Source organism: Corylus avellana, chromosome ca3 (assembly GCF_901000735.1).
Source record: "Corylus avellana chromosome ca3, CavTom2PMs-1.0".
NCBI classification, from domain to species: Eukaryota; Viridiplantae; Streptophyta; class Magnoliopsida; order Fagales; family Betulaceae; genus Corylus; species Corylus avellana.
Window position 1 is genome coordinate 32610261 of NC_081543.1, and position 19180 is coordinate 32629440.

At 33.7% G+C, this 19180-nt stretch overlaps 2 protein-coding genes and 1 pseudogene across 2 annotated transcripts; all 3 read left to right on the forward strand.

The window, feature by feature from the left end:
* The first annotated feature begins 567 nt into the window (after positions 1-567).
* On the forward strand, positions 568-9882 carry LOC132175430 (probable leucine-rich repeat receptor-like serine/threonine-protein kinase At3g14840). Its single transcript, XM_059587379.1, has 24 exons — positions 568-751; positions 875-1013; positions 2896-2967; positions 3058-3129; positions 3214-3285; positions 3395-3466; positions 3576-3647; positions 3886-3957; positions 4068-4139; positions 4232-4303; positions 4394-4465; positions 4992-5066; positions 5446-5517; positions 6056-6112; positions 6198-6233; positions 6366-6406; positions 6524-6900; positions 6987-7182; positions 7506-7643; positions 7842-7960; positions 8071-8281; positions 8398-8635; positions 8975-9125; positions 9232-9882. The coding sequence occupies exons 1-24, from the start codon at positions 652-654 to the stop codon at positions 9640-9642; spliced, it is 3009 nt and encodes a 1002-aa protein (XP_059443362.1). The 5' UTR covers positions 568-651; the 3' UTR covers positions 9643-9882.
* Positions 9883-11349: 1467 nt separating this feature from the next.
* Positions 11350-11964, forward strand: LOC132174444 (uncharacterized mitochondrial protein AtMg00310-like). The gene is made up of 2 exons (XM_059586100.1): positions 11350-11478; positions 11548-11964. The coding sequence occupies exons 1-2, from the start codon at positions 11350-11352 to the stop codon at positions 11962-11964; spliced, it is 546 nt and encodes a 181-aa protein (XP_059442083.1).
* Positions 11965-15281: 3317 nt separating this feature from the next.
* Positions 15282-19180, forward strand: part of LOC132174445 (probable leucine-rich repeat receptor-like serine/threonine-protein kinase At3g14840) — a 14553-nt pseudogene continuing 10654 nt past the window's right edge.

The following is a 19180-nucleotide window of genomic DNA, read 5'->3' on the forward strand; positions in this document are numbered from 1 at the left end:
ATATCATACTACATAATGATATCGTTTCAAAAAAATTTTATACATTTTTATATACATTTAAAATTTTAAACACAAAAATGACATCGTTTCATTTATTTTTATATATAAATATAATATATATTATGTAATATTTATATAGACGGTTAGCGGTTTTGAAAAAACCTAAAACCGCTAACCGTAACCGCTTAGGTGGTTATCGATTTTTGCTAACCGCCTTCAAAAGCGATTAGCGGTTAGTGCGGTTATTAACCGCTCGCATTTTTACCAGTCGAATTCTCACCATAGTACATGTCCAATCACTTTAAGAATTTACATAAGTTTCAAATATAACCAAAATCATCATAAATGTATATATAAATATACCTAATACTGCCATATATATATATATATATATATATATATATATATTTGGACTATATCATCATCAGTTTCATAAGAAAGTATTTAACCATACAATAATAATATAGTAGACCTCTCTTTGAGGTGTACTCTTGTCTTCACTCTAAAGCAACTGCTCTCATCTCTCTCTCTCTCTCTCTCTCTCTCTCCAAACTCCTTGATATATAGTAGTACAATAATTAATGATTTGCGCATACACCAATTCGGCCACCATTTTTGCCTGCGTAGGCGAAGGTATTTTCCTTGGCAAAAATGAAGAAGAAGATGTTTCTTGTTCCATTTCTCCTTGCTTCAACTCTCTCCTTTTGCTTCGCAACCTTCGCTTTCGGAGCCTCTGTATTGCCGGCTGAAGGTATGCTGATATTTAACCTGAATAAATCATGGTTTCAATTCATGGCGATGAAATTCAATTCTTTTTTTCATCAGAAAGAAACTTGCAAATTTGATTGGTTGGATTTGATCATATCTTTTGCAGCGCAAGCCTTAAGTGCGATAGCGAAGACGTTGGGGAAGACGGACTGGAATTTCAGCGTATTTTCATGCATTGAACAACCTGCAGGATGGAATCTCACATGCGACTGCTCCAATGGAACTGAATGCCACGTTATCCGCATGTACGTCATATCTCTCTCCTATATATACACAATATCTGCACATACGCATATATCCACCGACATATGTTTCACTGAGATTTTTTTGTTAAGAAATGCTGCATACGTACAGCATACTCTTTACTTTTTTTATATTTATTTATTTTTTGGTGATTTTTAAAATCTTTTTTTTTATTTTTTATTTTTTATATTTGAGATAAATTTTTATTAAATTTAATCCAATGAAAATTTTAAACATCACTTATAATCTTATTAAGAACGTGTAAAAATGAGTGTGAACAAATAAAAGTCTATTTAGCGGTATTTTTTTTATACACCATTTTTTTTTTTTTTTGAACATAAACCGTCCAAAATGCCCTTTTTTACTTTTCTGATTTTTCTGATTTCTTTTGCTTTAAAGTGATCAAACGGCTGCCATTTATTTTAAAGTAATTAGCATGCCAATTTCCATGCTTTTAAACTTCTAAACAATTAGAGGCTAAGATGCAATGCTAAAACATAAAAGCTACCTCAAATTATATTTTTGAGAAATTATTTTTTGATTAAAAAAATTAATTAATAGTAAATAGAGCATACCAATTCAATAAAGATGTAGGTACGTGAGATGGACGTATACACTATATATTGCTTAAAAAAAAAAAAAAAAACAAATCTTTTTATTTTTTATTTTTAAATTAAATGAAAACGAAGTTGGGTCTGCCAACTGCATTTTGAATAGTAGGACCAAAATTCTATCTTTGACTTTGCGGCCTTGTTTGGCAAAGGCTTTGGGCCTTTTTACTGTAGTAGAACTTCTTTTTTCTTTTTTTTTGGAGTTGGGATTCCCAGATTTAATTACTCAAATAATGCAAATACAAACTCCTGTATACAAACAGGAATATTCTCACACCAAATCTGGTACACACAATGAGAGTTATTGATGTGAAATGAAGTTTTAAATTTTTTTACATAAAAAAATTGTTTTGTAATGACTTTTTATTTGAATAATAATAAAACGTGATTAATGTGATATAAAATGTAAAAATATTGGATGGTTGAAAATTAAGTGGACTTTTTTTTTTGGCCTCTAATTGCCAAATAAGGCCTTGGTGTTAAAAAAAATAAAATAAAATAAAATCTTAAACCGGTGTTGAGGACCACATCTTTTAAGTTGCATTGACACTTATGTCAAATCTTAGATGGCATGGGCATGGACCAAAAAAAAAAAAAATTATATACATCTTAGATGGGATCCACGTACTGAATGGGGGTGTCGAGGATTTGAGGACCACGGCTTTGTTTGTTAAATCCTTTTGTTATTGAAGCCGATGTGGATTGACAGACGACAAATAAAAATGTTCAGTAAAAAAAAAGTGAAAATAGTTTGAAAAAGTAAAAAAAAATATATATATATTTTGTAGTGATTTTTTTGTTTAAATAGTAGTAAAAAATAAATGATGTAATATAAAAGTGAATGATGTGATATAAAAAATGAAAAAAATGATAATGTTTTGATGTTGATTTTTTTGAAATTTTCTTTCATGTGAGAAGTACATACTAGACTCTAAAAATGACATATGTAGGTCTCTTAAAATGTGAAATAAATATTTTGTTAATAGCATGTGTTTCTCATATGCTTAAAGGGCACATGTCACCTTTAGAGCCCAATTTCCTATAAATCAATTTGTAGGAAATATATACTTGTCCCTTTTTTTTGTTGGCCAATTACTAAGTGAACTTGAATCATGAGTTTGGTACTCGGGTAACTCGTTAGTTTACCATTTTCTTAATTTGAAGGGGATTAGAAAAAAGTTATTTAGATTGCTTTAGCCTTCTAACTCGTGATTTTATTGTCATATATGTATTCATATATATTGAGAAAGTCCACCCCCTATTGGATGTACAGAATTCTCAAAGGACAAGGTCTCCCAGGCACACTCCCACTTGATTTGACCGGGTTGCCTTTCCTCAAACAAATGTAACTACTTCACTTTCTTCTACTCATAACAGAGATGCAAACATGTTTGTAGTTTCTTTCATCAACTGACTCATTTCTCTCTCATATTAGTGACCTCACCCGCAACTACCTTAGCGGTTCAATCCCTTCGGGATGGGGTTCTTCCACGCATCTGGAAGACATGTACTCTCTCTCTCTCTCTCTCTCTCTCTATATATATATATATTTCCATGAAGGGATGATTTTAACGTAAGAGTCTTATTGTAGTTCCCTTCTTGGAAACCGGTTAACGGGTTCTATCCCCAAAGAGCTGGCAAACATCAAAACTCTCAAAAGCTTGTGAGTTCTGATCATCCATTTGCTTCTATTTGTGAATTTTTATTTTATTTTATATTTACTTTTTTAAGAGTTTTGTAATCGAGGAATAATGCCGTTTTATTGTTCGTAGTACGGTGGAGTTCAATCAACTTTCTGGAAATCTTCCTCCAGAGCTTGGCCATATGCCCTCCATAGAAAGACTGTAAGACGTTTTTGAATATTCCCTCTTATTACAAGAATCTTATCTCTTTTATTTGGTGTGAGAATTCCTGAGGCTGATGTTGTTGTTGATGATGATGATGTTGTTATAGTCTTCTCAGCTCGAATTATTTTACTGGGAAGCTGCCTGATTCATTTGCAGGGTTGATCACATTGAAAAACTTGTAAGCTACTCTTTCTTTATTTCCATATTAATTTTTTCATATGCCGCAATTAGTTACTAATTTTTGCATTCTTAGATTACGGCCTTGTTTGGCAAATAGTTTTGTATGAAAAAGTGAAAAAATTCTGTTTTATAATAAGTTAGGGTCGCCAAACAAGGCCTACATATGACATTTCTTTCTCCTTTTTTTTTTTTTTTTTTTTTTTTTTAATTCCTTTTGTCCATTCAACGTAATGCAGTCGGATCAGTGACAATCAATTTTCTGGAACGATACCCAATTATATTCAAAACTGGACAAACCTTACAAAATTGTGAGAGCTTTGTTCCTTTTTCTTTTTTATTTGTGTTGAAGGATTTTGTCGTTATTTAGTTATGGTTGTTATGTATTATCCCTCATTAAATCAAATTTTGGTAATAACAGATTTATTCAGGCAAGTGGTTTGAGCGGGCCAATTCCTTCTGGCATTGCTCATTTGGAAAAGCTATCCGACTTGTTAGTATCAACCTTTTATGTCACAACTATAATTAATTTTTAGATGGAATTACATTTGAATTACTTTATTCTTTGTTGAATTTGATATTCAGGAGAATCAGTGACTTGATTGGATCTGAAGAACCTTTTCCACCACTTAATAATCTGACTCAGTTGGAAACATTGTAAGTTAAATGTTTCAATGACATGATTTTCCAACGTACCCAATGTTATGGCTACTTAAGTTAACATAGATATTTTTAATTTTCTTACAGAATATTGAGGAGTTGCAATATTACTGGACAGCTACCCGAATATCTCGGGAATAGGACAACGTTGCAAAACTTGTTAGTATAGTATCCACTTTTTCCTCCCTTTTTCTGTTTGCTGGTATTTCAAAAATCTTGTATGGCTAAGAATTCATTTTCTTCTCCTTGTGTTGATTGACCAATAACCCGACTTAAGAATTCATTTTCTTTTCCGGAGACAGAGTATCTTAAGATTCAACAAAGCCTTCTAGACATTGAACATGAATATTGTTTTTGACAGGGTCAACTGTGTTTTTTGGTATACCATGAAATGCTTCAGAAAAATTCTTTTTTATAAGATTTTAAACAAAAACCAAAATCATGACCTCCCTTTCCAACCCACTTGCAACTTAAACCAAGGCCCAGGATCGATCTGAAGATGATTTTTAAGTGATTTAAGAATTGCCTTTTAATTTTGTTTATGACATTCTTTTATAAAAACTACTGTCTTTTCTTGTTTTAACAACTTCAATATGTTGTTTGTTTCTAACATTTTTCAGGAAAGGATTGGTTTTTTAAGGTGCTATTTGTTTTCTAATTCATTTAATTATAATTTTTCCTGCAGAGATCTCAGCTTTAACAAACTAAGTGGAGAAATTCCAAGCAGCTTTGCTGGTCTACAAAAAACGGCAGATTACATGTATGCATTTTAAATTATCTGTATATTTCAAATTACAGAACCATTTTGTATAGATGAGAGACCACGATCATTACCACATTAGTGGGGATGAAAAAGGAATAGTTTAATTGTCTGATCTACTAGGCAATCTCAAGATACTGAAGGTTGGCATCCATTTAATGATTTTTCCAATTTACTTCCTAGTTAAAGTTGATCCTCTTTCAAAGGAAATATGTAGCTAAGACTCCTACCTCTACTTCCTATAATAGAGATGCCATCTCATGTAATTTATAATTGTTAATATGAAATCATCCAAAGCATAAATATTCGTTTAATCATTGGATGTGTTAAAGACAAACTACGTAACCATACTAAATTGTTAATATTTTATTTTGTTTAGATACTTAACCGGCAACTTGCTAACTGGAGCAGTGCCTGGTTGGATGCTGAATGAAGAGAACAGCATCAGCATGTAAGCTTCTCTGCCAAATTCTATATATTCAATTTGTTAACAAAAAATGTGCACGTATTTTTTTTATTTATTTTTCCTAATCATTACATAATGATAATTGTGCCTTGTACGTTGGCTCTCTTCTGGAACTTAATTTGCCTTTATGAATCAATTTGATTTTCTTATACTGAACTAAATTATCTGTGTATGACAACACTTGCTCAATTTGATTGATTTGAATGTCAAATGTGAAGAAACTTCGACGTATTTAATGTAAATCTTTATCATTAGAAAACTGTGAGATGCTTCACTAATCAATTGTGAAAATGAGAGAGTGAAGGTGTATCAAAGCTTACAAGGATTAAAAGAAATGTATTGCTTACAAGTTTTAATCATTTCCAAGAATTTCTAATACTCCTGAGAGTTCAGTTCTAAGTGTAGTCTCTTGGATTGTATAGAATGAAGTATGACAACAATAAAATCTGAATATTATCATCTCTTCCAAGTATAACAAAACATCATGGAAGGTAATGGATCATATTACTTCTTTTGTGTGCAGTGATCTTTCATATAACAAACTTACGGATGGAGAACCAAGTTGTCAAAAGAGAAATGTGTAAGACTTTCTTCTAAAAATGTTTGTCTGAATGCAAGCGCTGATGGGCATACTCACTAGGCTTTTCTCTTGTTATTTTCTGCAGGAACTTGTTTCCAAGCTCTTTGACTGGAAATAACTCGTAAGTATCAACTTCATCTATCAAAATCTTAGTATATTAACTTTCTTGTGTGTTGCCTTCATGATATGAGTAAACACAAATCCAATTTTGATCTTAATAATAACTTGCTTTGGACCTTGATTGTTCCAATAGTGGCCTGGTTTCATGTTTGAGAAGCTCTCCTTGTCCTCAAAGTAAGTTTGATCAATTGAAAGTAGTGAATATGTTTTCTTCCTTTTCTTTTTTGATGAATATGAATTACATATGCCTACTTTTTACTTGTTACTAATTTGTTGTTGCATTTGTCCCAGAATTATACGAACTTCATATAAATTGCGGCGGAGAAGCAGTAACCATTAATGGAAGTACTACATATGATGCTGATACAGATCCAGGTGGACCTTCAAAATTTCACATGAGTCCACAAAACTGGGGATTTAGCAGCACTGGTGACTTCATGGATAACGGTCCAACTGACCTTTATATTGTGCCAAATTCATCCAGTCTCTCTATGACAAACCCAGAACTTCACAAGAAAGCACGCATTTCTCCTCTCTCTCTTACTTATTATGCTTTTTGTTTGGGAAATGGAAATTACACAGTAAACCTCCATTTTGCGGAGATAGTGTTCACCGATGATAAAAACTATAGTAGCTTGGGAAGGCGTATATTTGATATTTACATTCAGGTAATTATTACAATATACTTCCACTTTCATCTACTCAGCAGTCGCTAACATGAAATGGATGACATAAATGGATTAGAATATTGTAGGGAGAGCGAGTACAGAAGGATTTCAACATTGTAAAGGAGGCTGATGGAGTGGGTAAGGCAGTAACAAAAAATTTTACTGCTACCGTGACTAATGATACCTTAGAGATCCGTTTCCACTGGGCTGGGAAGGGGACAACTGATATCCCGGTGAAAGGAGTCTATGGTCCTCTTATTTCAGCTATTTCAGTGGATCCTGGTATTTGATTTGAACCTTTTAATTTTTTTTATGGTATAATAGATGGATATATTTGTCTTTTTTGTCCACTTTTTATGATTTTATTTTTATTTTATATTTTTTTAGTTTGATGTGTACTACTTCAAGAAATGATATTCAAAAATCATAATGATGAATAAGAGAATAAAATCCTTGTCTTGTTAATTTTCATTAAAGTATTCCTAATTGTCAATTTAGACCTCTCGTTTTCATGAATTCTTTTGGTTGGATGATAATTTCTTGTATCAATTACCTTGACAAGAATTTTAACATTGTAACTCTTTATTTTTTTTTTTTTCAAACAGACTTTATACCACCATCAACTGGTATATCTCTAGGTGCAAAGGTCGGGATTGTTGCTGCTGGTGCTTTTGTTATATTTTTGGTTCTAGGTATCCTCTGGTGGAAATGTTATCTAGGACAGAAAAATAAGATGGAACAAGGTATTTGCAAGGCAATTAATGTTGTTATTATATAGATAAATATTTATTTATGATATGTTCTTTAGATTCTTTGCACGTGTATGTATGTTTGAACACACAACAGGTGCATATGCACACAATACACTTTAAAATGTCTCAAACTATGTGGAATGTCAATAATTTGACATGCTTATGCATCTGACTTGGCATCTTCCTCAGATTTAAAGGGTTTGAACTTGCAAACTGGTACATTCACCTTAAGGCAAATCAAAGCTGCAACAAACAACTTTGATGCTGCAAATAAAATTGGGGAAGGTGGTTTTGGTTCTGTTTATAAGGTATTTGCAAATAAATATTTTATTTTCATTTAACGTTTCCGATTGTAGTTCTTTCTTTTTGAAGGGTTCCTTATTCATAGATGAAAAAATTTTAAGTTTCCGGAATGCAGGGCCTTTTGTTAGATGGCACCATAATTGCAGTCAAACAACTTTCATCCAAATCAAAGCAAGGGAATCGTGAGTTTGTGAATGAGATAGGCATGATTTCTGCTTTGCAACACCCTAATCTTGTTAAGCTCTATGGATGCTGTATTGAAGGAAATCAATTGTTGCTAGTATACGAGTACATGGAAAATAATAGTCTCGCTCGTGCTTTGTTTGGTATGCTTTTACCTTAATGCACTTAATTCTTTTTGTTGTGTAGCTATTTTCATTGATAATTAAGATGCATGTGTGCATGGTCATTTACTGTTTTCTATTAATTTAATTGATTGAAGGGCTAGAAGAACATCAGTTGAAATTGGATTGGCCCACTAGACAAAAGATTTGTATTGGTATAGCAAGAGGTTTGGCCTATCTTCATGAGGAATCAAGATTGAAGATTGTTCATAGAGACATCAAGGCTACTAATGTCTTGCTTGATAAAAACCTCAACTCTAAGATATCTGACTTTGGTTTGGCCAAGCTTGACGAAGAAGATAATACCCACATAAGCACCCGAATTGCTGGAACTTAGTGAGTTGTTGTGTATTTATTTAATGTCACAATTTTTCGTATTATCTTTTCTCTTGTTTTCATCCTATGCCAGTATATCCCAAGAAATAGAGAAGAAAAAGAAAATTGAAAGTATAGGAATTGTTAGTAAAGTTCAATTGTGCCAAAAACTGTCAGCTTCAGAAATTTCATTGTTTGAATTATTTTACAAGCTAACTTGATTACTTCGATCATGGTATTGACCCTACATGCCATTAAGAACAAAAGGATAAAAGCAATTAGGATTTATTGCCCTTAATATTAGCAGTTGTACAAATTCACGATGCTGACAATGTTACCTATTGTTTTGTAATTTGGCAGTGGATATATGGCACCTGAATATGCAATGCGAGGTCATTTAACCGACAAAGCAGACGTTTATAGTTTTGGAGTTGTTGCATTGGAAATTGTAAGTGGGAGGGTCAACACTAGTTACCGAGCAAAGGTGGAATCTTTCAATCTTCTTGATTGGGTAATTTGAATCTCTTTCTTTCTTGCATTTATTTCTTTTACACTCCTGTTAATTTTTATTTTGCTTGTATTAATTTTATACCTTGCTCCTATCTTCCCGTTTCCAGGCACAGCTTTTAAAAGAGAAAGATAGTCTATTGGAATTGGTCGATCCAAGGTTGGGCTCTAACTACAAGAAAGAAGAGGTTATGGTGATGATCAATGTGGGTCTCTTATGCACTAATGCTTCTGCAGCAGTTAGGCCTTCCATGTCTTCAGTGGTGAGCATGCTTGAGGGCAACACTGTTGTTCCAGGGTTGGTTTCAGATCCAAGTGTCTCAAATAATGAAATGAAAGAGGCAATGTGGGAGCATTTTCAACAAACTAAAGAACAGAATATGAGTGACAGCCAGAAAGAGAGTGTTTCTTCTTCATTGATACATAGCACATCAACGGGCCCATGGACTGCTTCTTCTACATCTGGTGTTGATCTATATCCAGTCAATTTATATTCTGATTACTTAGAGAAAAGAGCTTAGAGAAGTTGAAGGGGCTCGATATCGCAATATCGTCGTTAGTATAAACCTTAACGTCGCAATTGTTTGTTGAATATTTTTCATTTTCATTTTACAAGTTTTCTCGGATTATGACTGAAAGAAAAGGCATGATTACATATGTAAGATCCAAGCCTAGACATTAGGTAAACCTGGTCTATATGGATCAAACTCATTAATGTGCTATTATTATTAGTATGGGATATTATTTTAGTTTCACAAAAATCGTGGCCACATAGGCATCATTATTTGCATGTGATTTTTAATCTTTACAGTGTTTTAAATGAAATCCCATTCGATTTCCAAAAAAAAAAATCAAATCCCATTAGTCAATATCTTTAATTACGGCCACAATTATGATTAAAAAAATATTACCAACTGAAATATGGAAAGAATTCAATGTGCAAAATATTGAGATATTAGAGAGAGAAATGAAGAAAGATGGAAAGTCACATAAAAAGAAAGGCTCCAATTATAGTTAAAAGGTTAGTCAATGCTCCTTAATTAAGGCCCCAATTATAATAATATATACAAAATAAAAAATATTGAGACTTTAAAATATGGACAAAAATTTTCTCCAAACCAGTCGTGAGGAAATATCCTCCAACCCATTTAAAATAGTGCCAAGTAGATTCTATTCTAGAGAGAGGCTCTGCCTTCTCTCTAGAATTTTACTCTCTTTTCTTCTAGACAACACTAAGAAGAACTTCAAGAAGAGGGAAGATCTAGATCTAGATCTTCCATCCTCCCCTTTCACAATAGCAGTGCTTGGTTTCTTCTATGGAGGCTCCACTAGTCTTCGTTTCTAGCAAGTTGCTTTAAATCTAGTTTGTAGATCTAGATCTAGATCTAGATCCAGATCTAATCTCTTCAATCTTAGATCTGATCGTCTTCTTCAGCCAAGGCGTGTCTTCCGAAGGGATGTCTACGATGCCATGCTACTCCGCTGCTGCTTGTGGGGTTTTTGTTTTTTGTTTTTTATTTTGTTTGTTCTAGCCTTCGAGTTGAGGATGGAGTAGATCGATGTTGATGCTTAACTCTCATGGCCGGATTTTCAGTTTCTAGTTGTTTTTTTATTTTTGTTTTGTATTTGGACTACCCATGTCCTAGATTTAGTATGCACGAAGCAGATATGTTCCTTAAATGTAATTGTACATGGTTTAGAAGAAACTTGAAGTCATTTTTATGACTTTGTAACCTTCATAGCTTTTGGCTATGATTTTTCAGAGCTGTATGCTCATGGAATTTCATCAATGGAAGTTTCATATTTTTCAAAAAAAATAGTGCCAAGTGTCTATAAATATTTAAGATACTGTTATTAATGACGTTAAGAATTCAATGTATCTTTTTAATGTTTATAGACACTTGGCACTATTTTAAATAGTTTGGAAGATATTTCCTTCAGACTGGTTTGGAGAAAATTTCAGTCTCATATCTGTTCCTTTTATGTGCAGAATCTCTGAGTTCAATGATAAATAATGCTAATGGGGCGGGGGCTTTGACGGGGGTAGCTACTTCTAGGAGGGCCCCCAAATAAGCCATATGTTCTTTGTAGATGACAGTCTGTTATTTTGCAGGGCCAGCGTCACACAATGGGAAAGGTTGCATAATATTTTGCAACTTTATGAAAAAGCGTCGGGCCAACGGCTCAACAATAATAATACCTCCCTGTTTTTTAGCAAAAATACGGCAATGGTGGATAAGAAAGCAATTTTGGCAATTGTAGGAGTACCTGCTACCCAACGTTATGACACTTATTTGGGCCTCCCAGCTTTGGTGGGAAAATCACGCACAGCAGCTTTCAAGGGCATTCTAGATCCGGTGTGGAAAAGACTACAAGATTGGAAGCTGAAATTTTTATCCTAAACTGGTAAGGAAATTCTACTAAAGGCGGTAATTCAGGCAATTCCGTCTTACTGTATGGGTATTTTTCTATTGCCAAATGACCTTTGTTCGGATATCAATTCTCAAATGCGAAAATTTTGGTGGGGTCACCAAGAAAATGGGACTCGAATTAATTGGATGAGTTGGGGGAAGATGGGTATGGCCAAAGCTTCAGGTGGAATGGGCTTTCGGAATCTCAATCTTTTTAATAGGGCCCTATTAGCGAAACAAAGCTGGAGACTATGGAAGGAACCGGAGAGCTTAGTTGTGAAGATCATGAAAGCGAAGTATTATCCGGATGGATCTATCCTAGATGCCAAGGTGGGTGCAAAGCCATCCTTTGCATGGAGGAGTATACATAGCTCTTGTGATGTGTTAAAGGAGGATCTATTTTGGCGTATTGGGAATGGAGCTACTGTTTGAATATGGAAGGATAGGTCGATTTCTAACTCGTCAACGTTCCGAATAATCTCTCCAACGAATGTCCTCAGTTCAGATGCCACTATGAAGGAATCAATTGATGCAGATAAAAAGGTGGGGAATGTCCTATTATTGGAGCGAATTTTTTACAAGGAGGAGGTCCAATTGATCCAATCCATTCCTATTAGCCGCACAAACTAGCCGGACACCTTGATTTGGAGAGGTACTACAAACAAAATTTTTTCCGTTAAGAGTGCTTATCATATGCAGTTGGAAAATAACATAACGGGTTCAGTTGCGAGCTCCTCTAGCAGGGGGCCAATCAAGTTTGGAAAAAGCTGTGGGGCTTGGCGTGTTTGAACGTCGGAATTTTTTTTTGTGGCGAGCTTGTCATGACATCCTCCCTACCCAGGAAAATCTCCTCAAATGGAAGGTAATTCAGGATCCTAAGTGCCCAATCTGTGGCTTCATGGTGGAAACAAGTTTTCACATTTTATGGCAAAGTCCAGCAGCTTCGGATGTTTGGGGTATGGGCCCTGTAAAATTCCAAAAGAGTTGTTTTGTTGGTCCTAGTTTTCTAGAGGTTGTGGAAGGGATATTTCAAAAGTGTACCCAAGATGAGATGACCTTATTTGCCGGGCTAGCCAGAAGGATTTGGCTGAGACGTAATGATAAATTACATGGTGGACTGTTCTCTCATCCGACCACCATTTTTAACCAAGCAAAACAGGCTAAAGATTTCAAGGCTGCTCAGGACGAGAGGCCCACGAATATGCATAACAACGTCATTGAGGGTCCAAACAAATGGGGAGCTCCAAGTATGGGATGGGTTAAAGCCAACTGGGATGCTTCTTTGAGCTGTAAGGAGGGGCGAATGAGAGGTGGGGTGGTGATACGGGACTGCTATGGACAAGTGGTAGTGGCGAGATGTTTCTCTCGTGGGGGGAACCCCTCACCGATAGCAACTGGATCAATGGCGGAGCTGGTGGCTATAGACTTATGCCGGAAAATGGGGCTCACTCATGTGCATCTGGAAGAGGATGCTAAAAGTCTTGTAGATGCTGTTAATTGCAAAGAGGATGATTGGACTCGACTAGGTCATGTTGTGGAAGATATCAAGATTGAACTCCAGATGTTCACCCACTGGAAAATGAGCTTTAGAGAAGGGAACCAGGCTGCACACTCTCTTTCTAAGTTTGCTGCCAAAAATGGAGTGGATATTGTATGGAGTGAATCTCCAGATTGTATTTCCGAGACTATTTTGTTAGAGCAAGTTGCTCTAGCACAGTGATTCAAATAAGGTTTCAACTTTTTCTTAAAAAAAAAATAAAAATAATAGAGTTTTTCCCCAAACTGGATTGGATGAACTTCTTCTAACGTAATTTATAAAAATGACATGTGTCCATTTTTTTAATAATATATGAGATGCACATGAATTTTTAGTAAAATTTATTCCAACTTTTTTCCTGCTATTAAAAAAACATATGCATTTCACATGTTTAAAGGATTCATGTCATTTTTATAGATTGAGTTGGAGGAAATTTCTCCAACTTAGTTGGAGAAAAACTCTGTCAACTTTAAAAAGTTTACAATGTCATCAATCTCTTAGTATTTTATATATAAATTTTCAAAATATTTTAATTTTTAATTTTTTGAAAATATAAATAGACTCCAAAATACACCTAGACTAGGTCTTTATAAAAAATAATGCGAAATTAAAAATTAAACAATCGCAACCAATCATTCACCAAAATATGTAGAACAATAAATCAAATAGACAAATATTTTGGTGACGAAGCGGAGACATTTTAGAGAACTTTCTAAAAGTAAAACCTCTCCGGGATAGTTATACCCAATAAATCAATCATTATAGAAAAATGAGGATTATAAGAAATTTATACTTACAAAACCTTTGAAGTCGACACTCTCTTGCATAAGACAAGCGACCCATTAGCCGTCCACCGCACTAGCCCTTCCCAGAATGTTTGAAACCATTCTTCTACTCAATCTTCTTTATCGGAACTCCTATAGGCTTTTTACGTTGTTGATGATCTGTGATGAAGGCACAACATTTTACTCTAAGAGAGACTAACCCTAATACTCAATATGTCAAACGTCCGAATTATACAATTTGTATTTCACAAATATTTTTAGAATTTCGAGTTAGCTTTCCAATGCCACTGCTTTCACTTCAATCTGATTCTTGCGCCAAAAGTTATGATCAAAATATTAAGGTATGTGCAGGATACAAAATTTAATCAAATTCAATTTTAACTCTAATTAAAGAATTTCGATTTGCCCATTTTCTTGATTTGATTAAACTTAACTACATTATATAGCATCCAAAAGGGAGTATATCCATAATCCATATACAGATCTCTAGCTAGTCTCTTCTTTCATCGGGTGGCTACAATTAATTAATCACGTGGTTTAAAACAAGTGGGCATTCGCGATCAGAGACTCACTGCTACTGAAGAATCTTTGTGCTCATCACGTTCAATTCACATCTTTTCAGGGGGACAGTCAAATACATATTCATGCATGTTCATCCCATCCCATCAGCCATGTTTCTCAGTAATGCATACAATGCCCTCGAACCTTCTTCGTTCCTATCATCTTTTGATTGAATGTGATGTTCCTATGTATGACCAGATTTCCAAGACTTGTTTTTTAACAACTTGTGTAGACATTGAGGGACCCGCACGAGGCAAGTGGCATATATGTGTGTTTTATTTTTATTATTATTTTTACAGTTGTCTCCATTATTAAATAAACAAATATTGGATTATTTTTTTATTGATTGTTTTATTTCTCTTATTTTTATTGTTAAGGTTTTATCGTATCAACTTTTATTACTTTTAAAAACACTACCAAGTACCAACTCAATGTTATCTTACTTCAATACTTATCATTTATATATATATATATATATATATATATATATTTTACAAAAAAAAAAAAAAATAGAGCACATGCACACGCTAGATGCTGTCTTTTTCACCTTTTCACATGTGTCCAATTTTTTGGGCTTGTTAGGCGATCAACTTGTCAAAGTCTAATTTTTTTCTTTTTAACTTTTCAACATTTTAATTTTTTACATCATATCTATATTTTTTTAATTATTATTTAAATAAAAAACTTAATACAAAACAAAAAATTTCACTTTTTTATACAAAAAAAAAAAAAAAAAAATTTAATCTACTTTATATTATATCAATTACTTCTCAACCAAAAATTTTAAAATTACATATCTACCAAGTCTATTCCGAAACAACACCGACATATATGTTCCGTGCATTATTGGAGAGTAATAAATTTCGTGGCCTATTAAGTTTACAAGTTGTCCACAAAATAAGTAAACACTTGCTTAAACTTTACACAATAATAGTTGATTTGTACGTCTTTGAAGTGTTCTCTCTTTATCACTCAAACCAAAAGCAGAAGTTATATTATTCCCTTGCTTCCTCGCAGCTTTCCTCATGCATTAGAGATCAATCAATGTGATTTTGGCACCATTTTGCGAGGGTAGGTGAAGGTGTTTTCGTTAGCAAAATGAAGAAGAAGATGTTTCTTCTTGTTCCATTTCTCCTTGCTTCAACTCTCTTCTTTTGCTTCGCAACCTTTGTTTTCGGAGCCGCTGTGTTGCCGGATGATGAAGGTATGCTTTCATCACACCAGAATAAAAATCAAGTATTTTCATCAGGAAAACGTGCAAATTTGATTGGTTGGATTTGATCGTATATAACTTTTGCAGTGGAAGCTTTATGTGGCATAGCGAAGAGTTTGGGGAAGACGGACTGGAATTTCAGCGTCGATCCGTGCAGTGGAGATTCTGGATGGTTCTACCGAGCCGAAGGATCAAAAGAGAATAATCTCACCTGTGACTGCTCCTCCTCCAATGGAACCGTGTGCCGCGTTGTCAGCATGTACGTCATCTCTCTCTCCCTGCACATACGCATCCACCGACATACGCTTCAATGAGATTGTTTTTTATATATTACAACTTTAATTTTCGTATATCTTATCTACATCTTTAATGAAAATGTATTAGTACGTAATAGCTCAGAAAAAGAAAATAAAACTTGTCTTAGTAATAATGGGAAATATTTAGTAGATTTACCTATAATTGGATAATGTGACACTAAAAATTAGTCTTTAAATTATTATTATTATTATTATATAAAAAGTTTCATTTAAGGAAAAATACAGTTTATCCAAAAGTATTACTCACTTGTACCTTCAAAAATTAGAAAGTGACGCTGAGTATTTTTTTTTTTAGACAGAAGTTAGTTGACGAGCATGTGACATTTTTGAACATAAACTGTTCAAAATGATTATTTTCTTTTATGAATTTTTTTTTAATTTTTAATTTTATTTTTGCTTGAAAGTGACCCAACGGTTGCCATGCATTTAATAAAAGTAATTGGCATGCCATGCCTTTATACATATAAAAAATTTGAGGCTAAGATGCAATGCCAAACATAAAAGCTATACCTCGAATTATATATATATTTTTTAAAGTAAAATAAAATCGAAGTCGTGGTCTGCGGCATGCCCACTGCCACTGGGGGCCACTGCTTTTGAATAGTACGACCAAAATTCATTGTATCTTTGACTTTCGGTGTCCAAAAATATCTTTTAAATGAGGAATGAGGACCGACCACGTACGTCTTGTCCGTCAAAACCCATCTCGTCCACAAAAATTTTATTGAGTTATTTCCACGTCATTATCAATATTTTTTTTTTCTTTTTGTTTCATTAACTATCTTTAATGTTTGATCAATCTTCAGAAACATACGGTTTTTCTATCCCACGCCACGCTAAGTAATTATTTAAATCAATCCTTAAACCTGATCTTAAAATATTGAAAAGACTTTATCTATCAAGACTTTATCTTGATAAATAGTTTCATATTATATTAATGTACCCTTAAGAACACATAGATGAAAATTTAGTTAAGCTGTTCAAGATTTAAACTAAGAAAAACTTAATTATTAATTTCTTTGAAGTTTGAGCACGTACCAAACGATTTTTAATCTTTTCGACCCCTTTAAACTTTAAAATTTTACAATTTAGAATTATAATCTGTAAAATATTTTTTATAGCTCCAAAAAATTATAAAAATACAACTATACCCTTAAATATATAAAAAAAAATTAAAAAATGGTTGATATATATATTGAGAATGTTAAGATTCGGTAACTAAAAAACCCCACTCTTTACTGGATGTACAGAATTTTGAAAGGACAAAATCTCGCGGGCACCCTCCCGCCAAATTTTGCCGGGTTACTTTACCTCCAACAAATGTAAGTACTCAGAACAGAGATGCCGCATGTTTTGTAGTTTCTTTCCTCAACTGATTCATTTCTCTCTTGTATTAGTGACCTCACCCGCAACTACCTTAACGGTTCAATCCCTCCGGGATGGGGTTCTTCCCCGCAGCTGGTCAACATGTACTCTCTTTCTCTCTCTCTCTCTCTCTCTATATATATATATAGATGTTTTCATGAAGGGATGATTTTAATGTAAGAGAGTCTTATTGCAGTTCCCTTCTTGGAAACCGGTTAACGGGTTCTATCCCCAAAGAGCTGGCAAACATCACAACTTTCAAAAGCTTGTGAGTTCTGATCATCCATTTGTTTCTATTTGTGAATTTTTGTTTTCTTTTTTTAGAGTTTTGTAATCGAGGAATAATGCGGTTTTATTATTCGTAGTACGGTGGAGTTCAATCAACTTTCCGGAAATCTTCCTCCAGAGCTTGGCCATATGCCCTCCATAGAAAGATTGTAAGAGACGTTTTTGAATATTTCCTCTTATTACAATAATCTTATCTCTTTTATTTGGTGTGAGAATTCCTAAGGCTGATGTTGTTGTTGTTGATGATGATGATGTTGTTATAGTCTTCTCAGCTCGAATTATTTTACTGGGGAGCTGCCTGATTCATTTGCAGGGTTGATCACATTGAAGGACTTGTAAGCTATTCTTTTTTTCTTTCCGCATTAAGTTTTTCATCTGAGATTACATATGGCGTTTCATTTTTTTTTTTTTAATTCCTTTTGTCCATTCAACGTAATGCAGTCGGCTCAGTGACAATCAATTTTCTGGAACTATACCCAATTATATTCAAAACTGGGAAAAACTTGGAAAACTGTGAGGCTTTGTTCCCTGTTCTTTTTTTATTTTGTTTAAGGATTTTGTCGTTATTTAATTATGGTTTTTATTTATTATTGCTGATTAAATCAAAATTTGGTAATAACAGAGTGATTCAGGCAAGTGGTTTGAGCGGGCCAATTCCTTCTGGCATTTCTCATTTGGAAAACCTATCCAAATTGTTAGTATCAACCTTTTATGCCACAACTATAATTAATTTTTAGATGGAATTACATTTGAATTACTTTATTCTTTGTTGAATTTGATATTCAGGAGAATCAGTGACTTGATTGGATCTGAAGAACCTTTTCCACCACTTAATAATCTGACTCAGTTGAAAAAATTGTAAGTTAATTAAATGTTTCAATGACATGATTTTCCAACGTACCCAATGTTATGGCTACTTAAGTTAACATATATATTTTTAATTTTCTTACAGAATATTGAGGAGTTGCAATATTACTGGACAGCTACCCGAATATCTCGGGGATAGGACAACGTTGAAAACCTTGTTAGTACAGAATCCACTTTTTCCTCCCTTTTTCTGTTTGCTAGTATTTCAAAAATCCTCTAGAAAATGCTTTTATACTAATTTATGGATCATTCAGGATTCTTGTATGGCTAAGAGTTCATTTTCTTCTCCTTGTGTTGATTGACCTAACCCGACTTAAGAATTCATTTTCTTTTCCGGAGACAGAGTATCTTGAGATTCAACAAAGCCTTCTAGACATTGAACATGATTGTTTTTGACAGGGTCAACTGTGTTTTTTGGTATACCATGAAATGCTTCAGAAAAATTCTTTTTTACAAGATTTTAAACAAAAACCAAAATCATGACCTCCCCTTCCAACCCACTTGCAACTTAAACCAAGGCCTAGGATCGATCTGAAGATGATTTTTAAGTGATTTAAGAATTGCCTTTTAATTTTGTTTATGACATTCTTTTATAAAAACAACTGTCTTTTCTTGTTTTGACAACTTCAATATGTTGTTTGTTTCTAACATTTTCCAGGAAAGGATTGGTTTTTTAAGGTGCTATTTGTTTTCTAATTCATTTAATTATAAATTT

Coding starts and splice junctions, on each gene's coding strand:
- LOC132175430 (XM_059587379.1), top strand. CDS start 652: ATGAAGAAGAAGATGTTTCTTGTTCCATTTCTCCTTGCTTCAACTCTC. Junction 3,286..3,394: donor ATCAAAACTCTCAAAAGCTT/GTGAGTTCTGAT, acceptor TATTGTTCGTAG/TACGGTGGAGTTCAATCAAC. Junction 3,467..3,575: donor ATGCCCTCCATAGAAAGACT/GTAAGACGTTTT, acceptor ATGTTGTTATAG/TCTTCTCAGCTCGAATTATT.
- LOC132174444 (XM_059586100.1), top strand. CDS start 11,350: ATGGTGGATAAGAAAGCAATTTTGGCAATTGTAGGAGTACCTGCTACC. Junction 11,479..11,547: donor TCAAGGGCATTCTAGATCCG/GTGTGGAAAAGA, acceptor ATTCTACTAAAG/GCGGTAATTCAGGCAATTCC.